Source organism: Lasiodiplodia theobromae (genome assembly GCF_012971845.1).
Source record: "Lasiodiplodia theobromae strain AM2As chromosome Unknown scaffold_9, whole genome shotgun sequence".
NCBI lineage: Eukaryota > Fungi > Ascomycota > Dothideomycetes > Botryosphaeriales > Botryosphaeriaceae > Lasiodiplodia > Lasiodiplodia theobromae.
The window spans coordinates 416345-433336 of record NW_023336585.1 but is presented as its reverse complement, the minus strand read 5'-3'; the positions used below and the strand labels follow the sequence as shown (position 1 = coordinate 433336).

General features: G+C 57.9%; 4 protein-coding genes across 4 annotated transcripts; all 4 read right to left on the bottom strand.

The window, feature by feature from the left end:
• Positions 1-856: 856 nt before the first annotated feature.
• LTHEOB_3531 (MFS transporter) lies at positions 857-2904 on the bottom strand (the record flags this gene model as incomplete). Its single annotated transcript, XM_035512465.1, has 5 exons — positions 857-1430; positions 1490-1653; positions 1725-2005; positions 2100-2168; positions 2325-2904. The coding sequence occupies 5 exons, from the start codon at positions 2902-2904 to the stop codon at positions 857-859; spliced, it is 1668 nt and encodes a 555-aa protein (XP_035362619.1).
• Positions 2905-10380: 7476 nt separating this feature from the next.
• On the bottom strand, positions 10381-10945 carry LTHEOB_3530 (An1-type zinc finger protein; the record flags this gene model as incomplete). The annotated part of the gene is made up of 2 exons (XM_035512464.1): positions 10381-10796; positions 10849-10945. 2 exons carry the CDS (start codon positions 10943-10945, stop codon positions 10381-10383), a joined length of 513 nt encoding a protein of 170 aa, XP_035362618.1.
• Positions 10946-11957: 1012 nt separating this feature from the next.
• Positions 11958-13674, bottom strand: LTHEOB_3529 (Acyl- dehydrogenase family protein; the record flags this gene model as incomplete). The annotated part of the gene is made up of 4 exons (XM_035512462.1): positions 11958-12140; positions 12193-12346; positions 12402-12846; positions 12915-13674. The coding sequence occupies 4 exons, from the start codon at positions 13672-13674 to the stop codon at positions 11958-11960; spliced, it is 1542 nt and encodes a 513-aa protein (XP_035362617.1).
• A 1438-nt stretch (positions 13675-15112) lies between these two features.
• LTHEOB_3528 (MFS transporter) lies at positions 15113-16986 on the bottom strand (the record flags this gene model as incomplete). Its single annotated transcript, XM_035512461.1, has 2 exons — positions 15113-16332; positions 16380-16986. 2 exons carry the CDS (start codon positions 16984-16986, stop codon positions 15113-15115), a joined length of 1827 nt encoding a protein of 608 aa, XP_035362616.1.
• Positions 16987-16992: the final 6 nt, after the last annotated feature.

Below are 16992 nucleotides of genomic sequence, written 5' to 3'. Positions count from 1 at the left end.
ATCGTATTTGCATGCTGTGTGAAGTAAGCCCCGGGAAGCACAGTGCTCAGCCTATCCTCTCAGCCTCTGAAATGCGGTCCCACGGTTACTCCGAAATCACATGTCGAGTTGCTTGCCACCTTGATTAGGCACTCACTGGACCCGATCAACACCATCGCCTTTCATATACACTTTTTGGAAAACATATCAATAAGAGTGCTGATTTATTCATATGATCTATTCAGTGATGTCGGTGAACTGATTTCCCCTCAAGTATTCCACTTTGAAAAAGTTCCAGCCACCATTTTCTAAAAAGGCCGTGAACGTCATCAAAAGCGTCGCAGTAAATCGAACCAAGTCGTCACTGCCTATGCGTGCCATCCACCAATCAAGTCTATTTTCCGGTGGAACCCCCTTTGACCATTTTTCCGGAGGGCATTGAAACCAACGCCCAGCCGCGTGGCGCCCAACGCCGCGAAAAAGCCTCGCCAGGAACGCCAAATACCCGCCCAGAAGGGGCGCTCTTGTGTCCGAACCAAAGCAACTTGTGCGCCGAGAAAAAAAGATTGGCATCCCAAAGAGTAGCCCGTTGTGGTTTGAGGAAGAAATATCGTCATCGTCAGGGGCGAAAAAGCAATTAACAAAGTGCAGAAAATCAAGGTTGTCGTGACCCATGCCGTCGACATTGCGGAGGGGATAGAGGCCGGTGAAAATGGATATATCGCGCGGGAAAAACGGGAACCAAGAAACAGATCGTCGGAAACCAGAAACGCCAATAGACCGATGAAACCGATATTGCGCCGCCTCTTATCTGTAAGAGATCCTTATTGCGTGCGTGTGTGAAACGGGGTGCACGACTGGCCAATCCATCCGCATCTCAATGCCGCTGACCAGCCTTGGCTTTCTTGGCCTCGTCGTCACTCTTCTCGTTCTGCGACTCGTCGCCACCTTGCCGCTCCACCGACGACACGCCGCTCGAAACCGTATGGCTTGAGGCATAGCCTTCCTCCTGATCCGTGGCTTCGTTTTGGTCCGTTGTCATGTTGCCGTCCGTTGTGGTGTTGTGCTGCTCTCTCCGCTTGTACATGGCTGCGACACCCATGCATCCAGTGCTGAGCACAAGGCAGGCACCACTCCAAAGCTGAACCGTGAGATAAGTGTTGTACTCGGTGATGAGGTGGCCAGCAATGATGGGACCGATGAGAGATGGTATGCCGGCACAAGTGTACATCATTCCCGTCCACTGGCCCAGCTTAGCTTGCCTGTGCGGTTCCTTGCCAAGGATGTAGGCCATGCTGGCTGGCGGAAGGCCAATGACGGAGCCACTGAAAATTCCGAAAAAGCAAATGAAAACCATAGCCACATCAAAGTTGGGAGCCAGAGTCCATAGGAGCAGCACCAACAGGGAGCAAACTCCAGTGACAACGGCGTGGACTTGAACTGCGGAATAGCTGCGAAACAAGTCAGTTCACATTCATCGAGAATGGCACCTCATGCAATAGTGACTTACTGATCACTGAGCCAAGCAGCGCCAATGCGACCGAATGTGCTCATCGCGTTCATGATAGCGAGCATGTAGTAGGTTGCCAAGCCAGCCGTAAGAGGCTTATGCATGCCAGGTCCAGCTGATGCACCGATGCCTTCTTTGTATCCAAAGCCGCTGGTCGCTGCCCACTAAAAGACGGGGTGTTAGCATCGTATCTAATGAGCCGGGTCTGTTCCGTTAGGGTGCCGTGGATGCTTACCTCCTCAAGGTTGAAGAAGACCGGATAGAACCCCAAGAAAAGGAAGGCGATGGCGGCGGTGAACCAGTTAAAGGGCTTGTACTTGAAAGCCTCGAAGTCGACCCAGACCTTGTGGTCCTTCCATGATTCGGGCTTGCGATAGATGTGCTTCGGGTTGGGCGTCGCGAAGAAGAAGGAGAACAACGCGGTAATGCCGATCAGGCCTGCGACAGCGCGTACCGCGTTGTTGAAACCGATCGACGTAGTGAGGAAGCGGAGCATGATCGGATAGACGAGGCCGGCTGTGCGGAATTGTCAGTGCGTTCTGCCAAGGCGCCATTGCAGAGCTGCAGGAATGGTGTTGATTCCTAGGACAGTATGTAACCAGGTACTTACAGATACTCGCGCCTGAGGCGACGATGCCAATAGCGAGGCTCTTCCTGCGCTGGAACCAAGTGGCGGCAACTAAGAAACATGTCGAGTCAGCATCGTCGATCAGGCCTCCATCTGCAATAGCTTGGTCCGCCTTGGTGTTATCCGCCTCTCAAATTCAAGATGACGGCCCAACCACCAAGTCTGACCGCTATTTCTCGTGTTACTTTGATTTGAGGTAGTACTTACTTTGAGAGCTGCTGACGAAAAAGCAAGCCATGCCCAGCCCGGCGACGATGCCGTGCGTCAGCTCAATCTTCCAGATGGAGCCATCCTTCCACTCTCCTTTGCCGTTGGAGATACTGAGCATCATGAAGCCGAGGGTGACCAGGAAGGAGCCGACGCCAAGCAACTGCCTATAGTATCCGGCATCCAGAAGACGGCCAACGACACCGGACAGACTGAGCACCATGAAACATTCCGTCGCGCCGAAAAGGTTGAAGTACAATACGTCCGCGTCCGGGAGGAGTACGTCCTTGTAGTATGACGCAAAGGTGCCGAAAGCGTTGACCAGGCCCCAGCTGTTGAACATGAGGAAGAAGCAGGCGCACAGTGTCGTCCATGCCCGCCATTCGGTCGGCCAATTCGGCTCGTGGACCTCTGCTTGATTTGAAGGCGGCCTTGGGCTGGCATTTTCAAGCTGCTCGGAGCCACCTTTCTCGGGATCACTGTCGAAAAGTGATGGTGCTGCGCTTGAGGACTGTCCGGCAGCCCGTGAGCTCTCTGCGGGACGCATGAGGCCAGTACCTTGGGAGGCGGTCGCGCTCATATTGTGACTGTGATGGGTGAGGATGGAAAAAAGCGTTGAGAAGTCCACCGAGGTGAAGAGACCAGCGGCGAAGCAGCTATTTGAGTCGGTTTCCCGCGCGGTAGGCGCAGACTCTTAGCGGCTCGCTGATAAATAGCAGTGTTGACGATAAGGTATCAGGGAAGGGGCGATGGAGGGGTGGGTCGCTAGGGTTTAGGGTAACAGTGTCTTGAAAAAAGGAAGAGTGGACAACACACCCCGCGCATGGGCCTATCTGAAGAAGAGAAAGAAGCAGCTGGGCGGCCCTCTATTATCTATTGGCAACGCTGACGGGCTCGAGCGTCCTCGTGAAGCCCGGGTCCACACCAGGACGCATGGTGCGCCATGAACGATGTACTAGTGTTACGCGTTATCAGAAACTAGGCTCGGCATCAACCACGTTCCGATCGGGCACAGAAGACTAGCAGTGAAGCACATCATAGCGGGCGGGCGCAGGAAGCGCGGGCGGCGATCCAGGGCGGCGGGCGGAGCAAGCAGTCTGCGGTCATCATCAGCGCGGCGGGCGGCAGCGATCTGCATGCATGCGACAGGGTGGCCAAGGCAGGGGACATGGCCGTTACGGTGTGCTATCTAGGCTGAAAGTAGCAGGGCGAGGTGTTGAGTTACGCAGGGCCCGCGTTCCTTGGGCAGGAAGGCGCACTGCCAAGGCCGGAAAGGAGAGCGGACCGCTGCGCGGATGCCAAATTTCGTGGCTGAGCGCTGCGGACTGAGTAATGCTTGTGCGACCCCTGGTAAGAATGCATCCGGCGAACTGTGCGTGCGGCAGGAAAAAGGAAGAAGCCCATTAACTTTCCGCCGCTGGGCCATCACGGTACCCGACGGGGCGCGGCGCAGGTTGCGAGAGAGACGGAGTGCCTGGTGCGCTGCAAACGGGCGCGTGGCTGGCGTGCGGCGGCAGGGCAACAGCGCGGCGAGGCGGCGAGGCGCCATCCTGCGCGGGTGTGGCAGCGCCAGCGAGTAGAGGGCAGAGGGCTGGAGGAGCGGGAGTCGTCGGAGCAGGCTTGGCAGCCAAGCGGACGCATCTCTTAGCGGCGCCGCCAGCCCAGCTGGATCCACGGATGATCGGCGGGCATCGCCGGCTTGTTTGTGCGCCCAAAACCACACCCTCTCGCCCCCAGGCCCAGGCATCGCAGCTTCTAGCCCATGCCCGCCCCACGCTCCACCACTCCAGCTACTGTCTCCAAGTCCGCTCGCTAGCGCTCCCCACTCTGCGGCGAGTGGAGAGGCCACGGCCGCCGTCCGTGGGCTCCGTCGTGGCAGAAGGTCGGGGCCCCGCCAAGCGTTGCGCAGATGCCGTGTCGTCACGCCCCCCAGGCCCGGAGATGACGACGACGTGTGACAGCGCTTTGCTGCCTTCCAGGCCCAGCCGGCTGCGTGCGCCGTAAGGAATGTGCGTGCTGATAAGGGCATCAACGTGACACGCGGCCTTGGCTCACCAACCTGAGGACGTTGGACCAAAACAAAATTCCCCACGGTGGGGGGGCCCGGCGTCCTGCCGCACCGCCAGCCCCGCGACACCACGCCAGCCCGCATAAGCGCTGTCTCCCAGAGACACTGTCCCCATCGGAGAGCAGACTGTCTAGACTTGCGCCTTCCAGCGTCTTCTCTGGACGTGTCGGTACTGTCCGTCGGCGAAACCCTGGAGAAAGATCCGGTCCGGTTATGGCTGAATTTGCCGACCGCTTTGGAATCTAGTAGGTGTGCGGAGGCATGTTTGCTTCTCGTCTCGAGCCTCCTCGTACCCCCAAGCGCGCGGCGATCTTGCACTGCCCCATTCGGCTGCTACGTATTTCCTGACCGGAGCGATCATCGGTGAGCAAGGGTCGAATCTGGCTGATCGCCACGCCTCGACGGCCGAATGCATCCACCGCCGCCTAGGTTACGCTGGGGGCCAAGCCTGTCCGTCGCGCCCGCCAAGCCGCGCCGCCGCTGTCCTCCTTTTCCAAAACATTTTGGGCCCTCCAACCGTCATGTCCCACTCCGCTTGCACCACTCATCATAGCCGCCTCTTGGCTGATACTGACCCCGTACCCACCTCCCACACGTCCGTCGCGCTTGGCGGAGCGTTTTCTGTCCCCCGCGATGCACGCGGGTGTCCGCGAAGGCCCTCATCCGTCCGAATGACCTCCCTCACGGGGCATGGACCTGCTGGAGCCCGCGAATCGGCCTTTTCTTCATTGGCTCCGGCAGATGGTGACGATCGTTTGAGGAAAAGCCGACACACCAAAGCCGTCATGCCCAGCGGCCGCCGACTCGGTTATCTCTGGTAAGATCGAGTGATCTGCATGATTCCTCACGATGTCAGCCTTCCCGCCTTAACTTGGCAGCCTGCTCTTTATCCGTTGCCCGCAAGCCTTCTTCACCACCGAGCTGCCGAACGAGGAAGACTGGGATACCCATCCGTGTCATGAAGTCCCTCCTCGTTAGCGCTTCGCCGGAAGTGATACAGATTGTGTCATTGTGCTGGCATCCAAGGCTGGAACGTCTCTTGTGGGCCCGCATCACTTCGAGATCGATCTTCAAAGGGCGGTCCCAAGCAAGGGGGCTGGGGATAGACGGAAGTGCTGCACATGGCAGTTGAATGTACAGCTTTTGTTGAACGCGTGGTTTGCAGCCGTCGGTGCTACCGTACCCTCTCATTGCTGGCCAAGGTGACGCGCAATGCATGTAGTAATGGCGACAACCTGAGGTTTGTACCGTGTCTACCCGGTTCCCCAGCAGATTGGTCAGCATGCGGGCTTCCTCTCTTGTGGGTTGCGGCCGGCGCCTTGCAGGTAGGTTTCGATCCTCTTCGTCCTCCGCAGTAAGTCATCCACTCAGGGCCGAACATCATGCCGTGCGTATAACCACCACGACCCATGTTCATATCAATTTCGTGCCCAAAGCCCTTCAAATGTGGATCTTTATACTGAGTCTGTCTGAGCCAGGATCGCAGAATGGTGGTCCGCACAAGCACCTTCAAGAACACGAAGGTCTTGGGCGGAAAACCTTCTTGCCATTGCCGACCCGCCAACGTGGTCTGTTCTTGCCAAGGGTTTCGGGCTGACTCAGTCGCAAAAGTCGTCTTCTCGGCCATCGCTCGAGCTTCCTGGCGAGACTATGATAGTGGAACGTTTCCCTTCGTTTCCTCACCACAAACTTGGCTTCCTTCATGTGAGGAGGTGGAGATGCCCAGCATTTACTCTTTCACAGGCCGCTTCAGCCGAGTGTCTGGGGCAAATCTGGAATTCCGTGTAAGTGACATGCTTTGTTGTGAAAGGAAGCTAATCGCAGAAAGTTGAACCGGTGAGGCTGCAGCGTTACACGCAATCGACCACGCTCCCAGCTCTTTTTCTTTTTTTTTCGCGCTAGCCGCAAGACCGGGACGTAGTTCCGACGACACTCTCGAACGAATTGTCGAACCTGGTGGCCCATGTGAAAGCTGTCGATAGAGAAAGCCGGGAGTATGAAAAGTGGGCTGCGGGGCACTGTAACTTCTCCAAGAGTCGGCACTGGAACACGGGCAGCGCTGACCCGCAACGACTGCACTGGTGAGCTGCGGATAGGAATGAGCGGAAGATCAACAGCATCCCGCCTCCAAATACGATGCGCGGTAGCTATCATCAGCTTAACCGTCACATCGTTTGCAGGTGAAGGAGTCGATTTTTCTGCGCCAAATCCTTCTTTTCCAGCGAGCAAGACCTGACCAATCGACCCCCACTTCTCCGGTCCGGGGCCATCGACGCGGGAAGGCTTCCAACCCAGTTCGCTCACTACAGCAGACTGCCGTCAACGACCCAAGATTCGTCCCATGTCTGATCAAGCAAACAAAGATATTGGACTAGCGAACCAGCAGATCGAGCGTCTGAAAACAAGATGCCCGTCACATCTCCCTTTGTTGCGGAGCGACTGCGTCGGTGCACCCATCCAAGAACGAAGGCGCTTCTGCTGTCGTCACCCAGCTTACCCCCAGTCACTCCTTTAATTTCTTTCCCCGATGCAATGTGCATTGCAGTTGCAGTGCAGTACATGCCAAGATAAGCACCAGACAAAGGATGTAGAGCATCTCAGGCATCGCTTGCTAAGAATAGCGGTTTAGGGTTTCCGGCGCGCCCGTCTCAACAAATTGCGGTTTAGTTGGCGATGATAGGTCGGTACGCGTAGTTGCTTCGCACGGCGCTTCCGTCAGGGACCGAACGGCAGGCTGACATTGGCTCACGCCAACAACGAGAAGCTCAGCTCGTCGCAGCTGGCGCGACTGGGCCCCGTCTCCCTCTCTCTCTGGCTGCGCCGCGGCAAAACCATTTTTCTGGCGGCACAATCACGTGCCTTCGATGCCTCTTCTAGAACACGAATGGCTTTTTTGCCACTGTCACTCGTATCATGAGAAGGCGTCATGATGGTTGAACCACCAAAAGGATGGCGGGAAACGACGAGGCGATGACGCAAGAGGAACCGGACATCGAGGCGCACGAAAGCCGGAAAAGCGACCGGAGCTGCGGACCCAGGCGGAAACAAGCGGTCGCGGGGCGGGCCCCCCATCGGCCGCCTTCGTCAGGGACTCCATGGCGGCACGTGCGGAAGCTGACCTTCTCGAAGGCGTCGTGGAAGATTGACAAATTCTGGGCCTCTTTCCCTTCCCTTTCCCCACCCCGTTTGACTGCTGTCAGGGTTGTGGCTCCACCGGCGCAGCCGCCGTGACGTAGAGATGGGGCGCATTCGAGCAGAACCAGCGATGACTCGAACCAGGAAAAGAGTCGTCGTTGATTGGACAGGTGCCTGATCTGATGGGCGCAGGGTGGCGACGCCTGGAACGATCCGAGCACATGGGAAATTTTCGAAACTAAGGTTCATTGGCGTTCTGCCGGACTGCAGATGTCCCATGTTCTTTTGCTGACGAACCAGATTTCGCCTTCAATTTTCCATTTTCTCTTCGCGCCAGGCTCTTTCCTTCGCCCCGAGACCCCGAGACCGGGCCGCAGCCGTTGCGCGGCGGAGAGGCTTCCGTTGCTTGAGCTGATCTTCGAGCCGTACAAGCCAGAGCTGACGCCGACTCGCCACTGCTCTACCACTCAGTCGGCGTCGGAGGCCGCGGCAAAGCACGCGAAGAAGTATTGGCGTGAAGATTGATTTTGCTTTTCTTCGTCCCCCCATCGGCGTTTGGGTCGGCTCGCCCCAATTCGCTTCCGCAGTCCTGCATGAATCGCCAAAAAAGATAAGCCGAACAGGCGCCTCTTCGGCGGACACGGTGCAAGAACCAACGAGTCCCTTCTTTTGTGCTGACGCAGGGTCTCTCCACCCATTCGTCGTGTTCGGGGCAGCACCCCCATTCGCGCCGATCATTCTTTCGTCATACTGCGTCTGTCACGGCTGGCTTCCCGCTGGACATCATCATCGGCAATCACCCCCACCGGCCGTCTCCAGCTGCTCATGGCTGCAAGCGTCGAACGAAGCAAAAATGACTCGGGAATCTTGATGGCGATCTTCGATAGGCGTGCAGCAAGAATTGCGCCGTCCTCCACCGGCGGATCCGTGATGATGACAAAGGATGACGCGAGGCGAACCACGTATACGCCGAGCTTTCTTGCCGTCCTCGTTCCAATGGAGTAGCTGGCCCTGCTCTTTTTTGCTTTCTGCACCTTGCGGCGAATGTCTGCTCGCATCGGAAAAAAAAAAAAGGGAACCAGTCGACTGCATTCTACGGTTTGCTGACAGGGGACAGTTTCTTCAATTGCGGTGCTGCACGTTGACAAGAGTACCGAATCCTACCTGTAGATGCAAGTCCTTTGGGACAAGTCCGCGCGCTAACTAATTGATTAACACAAGAACAGCTACCAATTGACTCACCTAGGAGATACGCGGCACGAAAGAGGAGCCGTCGAACCATTCCGCTACCCCATCAGTGGCCCGTCGGTTCTACCCGCTGGCAGAGATGCGGGGAAGGGAACACAAGAAAGTATCCAGACGCAAGCGAAGCACATCGAGTTTGCGGAGTACGCGTCATTTGACAGGACCCCGTTATTGGCGCACGCAGCGTGGCGGTGGCAGTAACTGGGAAAGCGGGAGAACCGGCGCCACGGAGAGGCTTTGCTCGCTTGCTGGCGTTAAACCCCAGCCATGGGTCGTTTAACGGGTCCGGTTTCTCTTCTCTTTCTCTCCTATGGCGGCCCGGGGGTGCAGCACAAACATAGCGTGCATTATCATGCGTGCGGTCTCCTGTCCTTGTTTTGGCGCAACCGCATTAGCGGTGCTTTGCCAGCATTGCGGCCACGGCTCGCAATGGAGGTGGGCAGGGGAAAGGCCGAAGTAGGCGTCCGGGAATAGCGAAGCGTGCGAAATGGATGCCCGAGGAACGGAGACTGTGGCTGAAAGGCGGTCAGGCCCATGTCGTGCTGTCGTTAATTTAGACGACGTGATGCGATGTGGCGGGCGGCGGCGGCGGTGGTGTTGTCGTGGTGCTGGTCAGGCCAGGTCAGGACCTGCGATCTCGCGACTGAGAGATGAAAAACTGAAGAGCGCGTGAAAGGTTTGAGATTGATCGGTCTCTTCCCTGCAATTTTCTCGTCGATGGGCGTGCACGGCAGTATTGACCATTTTGACCGTTGCAGGAAATGCAGGCTAAAGTGCTAGCTGGCATTGGCGATGACTGCAAAGGAAGCAAGAGTCGCGTGATGGTGGCGCGCACGTCCGCGTCTTGGGCTTGCTTATTCCCCCGTTCGCGGAGCCCAGCAGCGACAGGGTTGTTGAATGTTAGTGTCCATCCGGGTGGAGACGCCGTTTTTTGTGGAGGCGCGCCTTGGTCTTGCGTCCAGGTAGCCGCCGGCGGGTCCCGTTGGCCCTGTCCTCAACCGTTCTTGCATTGCAGGAGGAATTGGGGGAGGCTGGGCATAACTGGGATCGCTGGCCAGGTCAGTCTGTCTGTACACTTCGTACAACAACGGGCTGAGGGATGTGCACGCCACCGACGAATCTGCCGAGCTACGGGATCGACGAGGCGGCGAAACAGCGGGATTTGCGGTTCGAGGTGTCACGAGAATAACGGCCCGGGTCCGCCTTGCGTCGTCATCAGGCAGTCGCATAAGCACCAGGAATGTGATGGAGACAAGTGACGATGCAGGATGCGCGTCCGAAGGCGCGGATTAGCTAATTGACTAACAGTATACTGCCAAATATGCGTAGACAGTCGGTAGCCGCCATAGCTGCGTATCTACAGCCCGGAGGTAAGCGCGATAACGTGATGCGCTGCGACCAGCAAAGAAAGCAATCCAAAGCCACCGGTGGTCGAAGTAACGCCAGGCCTCCAAAACGGACCGCTCAAGAGCAGCGACAAGCAAGCCAAAAAGCAATTCCCGTAGATCGATATGACTCCCACCAACTCCTTGTGAAATATAAACCCTTATCGCTTATCGCATGTCGTAAGTATGTCCGGAAAGAGTAGAAGCGAAGAAAATGCGAAGTTCAGATGCCGCGTATCGCGACGGTGCGCTCCGAGTTGAGCTTCTCGGCGTTGCGCTCGTGACTCTCCTTCTTGCAGTCCTCGAGGCCCGAGCACTTGTGGTCCTCCAACAGGCGATGACGTCCGCAGAAGTGGCCCGAGCAGAAGCCGCAGTCGCCGACGATGCGCTGCGCCGCATCCTTGCAGTCCTTGTAGCTGCAGCGGATCTTCTTGGGCGGCATGCCACCTCGCACGGGGAGCGCCAGGTGCAGCGTTGAGTCACGGGTGATGTTGTAGTCTGCGAGGGTCGAGTCGGCCGCGGTGAGGTGCTTGCCGGCGTGCACCAGCCGCAGGTCTGACGACGGCAGGTTTGTGCGGAGGGCGAGCAGGCTCTTGAGGGTATCTATCGACGTGTCGGCCGGGATGGTGAGGGGGAAGGCTGCGGCAGCGTTAGCATCGCGAGGCGGCACAGGGGGGGCTGGGTGACGCACTCTCGCCGGCAATGTTCTTGACGAAGATCTGCACCGAGTCCTCACAGTCCCAGGCGGACGAGGACGAGGAGATGGACGAGATGCTGTTGGAGCGCATTGTGGAGTGTGGCAGGCGGGTGAGGACGTGGTGTTGGTTGGGGTGCGCGGCGAGGTCGAGGTGGGTGAGGAGATAGGTGTAGATGGCGAGGCGATGGGGGCGGCTGGGGGTTATAAGTAGCTGGGGCGCGGGTGGTGAATAATCAAGGGACGGTGAAAGGAGGGCGAAGAGGCGGCTCCGGGGGGCTGATGACGAGAAGAGGGTGTGGGCGGCGAGGCGTTAAGAAGCACGACCTGGAAGGGCCCTGCTGTGCTGTGCATCATCTGGCCAGCTCCCGCTGCAGCGCCCCGGCTCAGGCCCTGGCAAGCACCGCCTGTGGCTCCGCTACTCGGACTACGTGCCGGCCGAACGCCTCGAGTCGCCGCGCCGGCTCGCTTCCCATTGCGGCACTGGCCCTGCGTCGTCCTGGGTGCGTCGTCCATGCACCCACGGCTGCCACGTATCGGCCGCGCCAACGGTCATGTGCACGCGGTCCATCAGCATTCGTCCAGCGCAGATAAGACGAGCCGATCGTGCGCCTAGCTCAGCGCCGCCGAGCAAGCGCCTCGCGTCCTGCGGCTCTTGCAGCCCAGCACCAACAGCCCCGGCCCCGGCCCCCCAGAGCACGCGCTCACGTTCCGGCTTCGGCTCGTCAAAGGGCGACAGCCTGCGACCTCAACAGCTCCCCTTGTTTGCCATGGTCGCACCTCTACCAAAGCCAACCGGGGCCGCCCATGCGCCCTAATGCACGACATCATGCATGCAGCAACCCGAGCACCCCCATTCTTGTTGTCACCGCCTCGTGTGCCACCAGCACCCCAATATATGGCGATGCAGGGGCGCTGCTCCTCGGATGACCTGTCGTCCTGGCGAGACGGCCGCCTGATTAGCTTTTAACTCGCCCTTCATCCCATGCTGGACGGCGACATTCCCGCCAGCCCCGCGCACCTGATGCGCTGCAAATCAATCCAATCGCTGCGCGACACGACCAGCAACCGCCTGTGCTCCATTGCTACCGCAAGCATTCTACCGTCTACAACATGGCCTTTGGCATCTCCTTCATCGCCTGTCTCACCCCGAGATCGGCCAGAATCTCCTCTGTGCCACCCAGGATCGCGTCGAACTTGTAGCACCGGTGGAAGTGCTCCACCACCCTTCCCATGCCCGACTGGGTGATGCCACGCCCGCCAAAGATGTTGACCGCCTCGTCCGCAACCTGGAGCGGCCATCAGCAGCTGAGGGGGGGTTGGGGGGAAATGGGTACTCACTTCGTGCGCCGAGCGCGTTGCGAACGACTTCAGCAGCCCGATGGGCCCGCTCAGGTGCCTGGCCTGCTGCTCGTAGGTCATCTTGCACATCTGGTGCGTGATCTGCTCCAGCCACGCCTGGTTGGCCTCGACGTGCGAGATCATCTTGGCCAGCCTGCCATTCCTCTGTCAGTCTAAACTCTACAGCGTCAAGAGCAAGGGATACGCACTTCTGCCTGATGACCGGCTGTGCGAGTAGGTTCTTGCCAAAAACAATGCGCTGGTTCGACCACTTGAGGCATTCCTCGACGATGATGCGCTGCCAGCCGATGACACCGCAGCACATAGCCCATCTCTCGTGGTTGAAGTTGCTCATAATCACAGTGAATCCCTTGTGCTCCTTACCCAGCAGGTGGTTGACCGGGACCTTGACGTTCTCGAACTGGATGAATGCAGTAGCGGCGGCCGTGGAGTACGACGTCTTGATCGGCTTGGTCTCGACCCCTTCGCCTCTTTCGACAAGAATGACCGAGAATCCCTTGTCCGTCTTGCAGCCCACGACAAAGTAGTCAGAGAACATTCCGTTCGTGATCCACTTCTTAGTGCCATTAATAATGTAGTGCTTGCCGTCCGGAGTCTTTGTGGCGGTCGTGCGTATTCCAGCGACGTCGCTTCCTGGAACATGCATCAGTCTCAAACGGATAAAGTCAGCTGCAGCGGGCAGGCCCCCCATCCCCACGTACCGGCAAAGGCCTCGGTAATGGCCAGGCAGATCTTCTTCTTCCCGCTCAAGCACTCTTCGGTCACTTTAGCCTGCAGCGCCTTATCGCCCAGCCACTGCCGCACGGCCGTCAACGAGATCATCATGCCAGCCATGTTGCCGTCCTGGAAGCCGCGCGCCTTGGGCCTCACCGACTCCTGCGCGACGACCAGGTCGTGGAAGTAGTCGAACTCTTTACCGTCCACGGCGCCGCCGAGCAGCTGGCGGCCGTGCAGGTGCGGGCCGGGCCCCAGCTTCATGGCGAGCAGGTTGGCCTCGGCCATCTTGTCGATCAGCGCCTGGCTGATGTAGCTGCCGTCGCGCTCCTTCTCCTGGGCCTCGGGCGTGACGTGCGTGTCGGTGAAGAGGCGCACGGCGCGCTGCAGCCGGCGGTGGCTCTCGGCGTAGTAGGGGCTGTGGAACTGCGGCCGCAGCCACAGCGGCTCGGCGTAGGGCACCTGGCTCAGGTCTCCCGGCTGCGGGTCCACGACCTCGGGCTTCTCGCCCGCCAGCACGCCGACGCAGAGCTGGGAATCGTACTTTTGCAGCACCTCGTGCCGGTGCAGGTTGTAGAAGGCGGCCGTCGCGTCGGTGCCGGCCACCTGCGCCAGCACCACCGAGCCGCCCGGGTGCGCGTCGACGAAGTCGGTCAGGTCGTAGACTTTGTGGTCGATGATGCACCAGAGCGAGTCTTCGGTGTTGTGCTTGGCGACCTCGTCGCGGGTGATCTCTTGGTGTGGCATCTTTGCGGTGAATTGGGTAAGGAAGTAGTCAAGACACGAGACAGGTGGCTTCAGTAACAACAGGTTGTCAGTTGGTGCTTCGGTAGGGGAGATGGATTAAAACACACAATGCACAGCTAGAGTCAGCGAGCTCCGAGACAGGTAGGTTGATCGACCGGGAGTGATAATAAGGACACGGGTAAGAATGGAACGGCACGAGGGCAGCTACGAAGAAAAGAGAAGAAGAGGGGAGGATTGTGGGGGGGAAGAGCGGAGGTCATATTAAAAAAGGTCTACATGGCTGCATCTAGCATGAGCCGCCGAAGGGACCTACATGTGGTTCGAGTCCGGGGTAGTCCAGAAAACGCCCCCCAGTCCAGCCCCAGCCAACCCAGCCAGTCGCGGGGGATGGATTGCATTTTGCGCGATGCGAGCCGACCGGAGGCCGAGGCTCATCGGACCTTGGCCAAAGCTCCTCATGCAGGGTGCGCCGCCGCCGCTCCCCGCGGAGCCAATCGGAGCGCAGAGGATTACGATAGCACCCCTGCCGCCCCTCTCCACTCCGCACAGCTGTCCGCCAGCTGACGATTGTTGTTTACTGATAAAGACCCGAGGCGATGCGACTGATGCTTTTTCCTCCGAAACAGTATAAGGTTCCTCAATTTTGACCTGCCGGGTGGCGTGAGGGTCGTTTCATGAGAAAGAAAGTTCTCTCAGTTTCCCGCAGGTGCTTGTGGCCGCGTAGGCGCCTGCTCTCGGTCGAAAAGCTTACGCCCGAAACGGAGGAGACACCATTTTAGTGAGCCAGAACAGCTACTCGAAGGCGAAGGGACAAATCGCTTGCAGGGATGGCTTTCTGCTTTACGATTTCTCTCTTCCATATCTCTGCGCCTTTAAATCCCACGTAAAACCAAGTCCGTGAACACTCTGGGTTTCTCACAGTAACATTGGCGGGACGGCGGTTACGCAAGAAGCAAATGTAACGAATGTCGTGAAACGTAACCATTGGGGTTCAATCTATCAAGATAGTCTTCAAGAAAAAGTAAAATCTAAATCTGATACGGTAGAGAGAGTTCCATCAAGAAATTTCCCGTCGTCTCGGTTCTTCTAAAGACTGTCAAAGAAAGTGCTTCGGTGCGTTGTAAAAATCATCCTTCAGGCGTCGTGGATTGCCATTAAATGGACTCCCGTGAATTTGGCGGTAATCAAGGGTATTGGAAGCTGGGTAAATCCTGTAATCCGACCCTACAAATGACTGACTACGAGCGGAGTGGAGATTGGGTGTTTGAAGCGAGAAAGCCTTCGTCCAAAAAGGGTCCTAGGTGACTGCGGGAAAACGATTGCATAACATCTGTCTCAGACAAATGCTGTAGGTCACTCAGACATGTCTTCCTCGTAATTGGGGCGCTGGGTCAAATAGTTTCGGCCTGGCTCACATATGCTCAGGTACCACAACCTTTTACACCTCTCGTGTAACAGCATACTTGCTGTGCTGCCGGACAAGGTGACCCCACTTGTACAGGGCGTACGGAATAGGCGTCATCAGCGCTGCGATGCAGGCAAGGATGGTCAAAGTATAGGGCACCCCCATGTTCTCGTAGAAGGGAATGCCGACGACGGTCATTCCTCCGGCGGCGAAGTAGCGCACGAGCGTCACGAAGGTGAGGGCAGAGGCGGCGTACATCTCGTAGGAGTCGATGATATACATGTAGGCGGAGAGGAAGATGCCGATGATGCCGTAACCGAAGAGGGCGGTGGAGATGATGGGAGACCAGATGCTGATCGAGGCCCTCGCGGTCCAGCCTTGCCAGAAGAGGGCGATGGGGATGGCGGGGGCGGCGCCGAGCATGGCGTACCACAGACGGGTTTCCGGGTTGAACATAGCGGCGCCTTTGGCGTTGGCGCGCTTGAGGTCTTTGACGGTGATGCGATAGACGACGGGGACGAGGAGGACAACCATGACGATGCCGATGAACATTGCGACGAAGATGATGTTAGTCAGCCCCTGCGAGATGCCGTAGGTCTTCTGGAAGATATAGGCGTAGCCGTCCAGGAAAGTGAAAAGAACGATGTAGATAACAGACAGGTAGAGCGTCATCAGTATGATAATGGGCTCCGTGACCATCAGGAATGGCCTGGTCATCGCAATTTTCAAGCGGGTAAACAGGGTTGCTTCCACGATTTCGTGCTCGGCTTGGAAGCGGTGGTCTCCCGTAATCTTCCGGAGGTGTTGAGCCTTCCATTGCAATAGGACTGGAGCAAAGGTCTCAGGCATGCAGAAGAAGAGCATGGTAAGCACGAGTCCCGAAGTGATCAGCATGATCCATTCAGACCACCGCCAGCTGATCAAGGGCGATGGTCCGATGTAGGCTCCAATGACAGGGCCCAGGACCGGTCCGCCGAATGCAGCAACTGCAAAGAGGGGGAAGCCCCACGTCTTCTCAATGCCATTATACATATCCGACACGGACCCACCGGCGCAAGTCAATGGGGTTGAAGCGGAGCAGCCCGCCAGGAACCGGAAGACAATCTGAGCGCCGAAATTGGGGGCGAGGCCGGCTGCCATGATCCAGATGCTGTAGACGGCGAGGGATCCCATGTAGACGATGTTCCGTCCGAAAGTCTCTGAGAAAGGGCCTGCTACGAGAGAACCGCAACCGAAGCCAATGAGGAACATTCCTGTAAGAGAGTCAGCAACCTACCCGCAGGCTCATGGTAGTTCCTACCAGTCGCCAGAGTTTCCGCAACTTCGCTGACTCCGAACTCGGCTGCGCCCTGAGGCAGGATGGCGGCGTCGATGGATGAAGCGGCGCAAACGGCGAAGGCAACGGCTGCAATTTGAAGAGTAACGCCAACACGCTTGGGAGTGCTCCAGTTTCGAGGGTTGAGGGGGTCAGAATCTCCCTCCCAACCAACAACGAAAACCTGCTCTCCTTTGCCTTCATGGGTTCGGCGGTCGCGAGCTTCGATGCCAGTCAGGGAGTGGCCGAGGGCGGCTCTGGCGGTGTACTGGGTTCGAACAGTGGCAGCGGTATGGACGCGGTCGACGGCGACGGGCTCAATCTCCTGAGACGTGGATGAGTTACTGGACGAGATGGAAACAGAGTCGGTAGAACGACCAGGTGTGAAAGTGTCCTCTTTTTCCTCCTCGTCCGCCTTCTCCTCTTCCTCCTTTCCAGCCAGATCTCCTCGTTCCTTTTCGGACTGCACCGACGGAGCACGGGACTGCTCAGGTTGAGGGCGGAGGGTGATGGTATTCGCCTTCTCCAGATCACGCTGGATCTGGGCTTGCGCGGCCAGGCCGAAGCGTCGGTACTGAAGAATCGACTGCATGTTGCA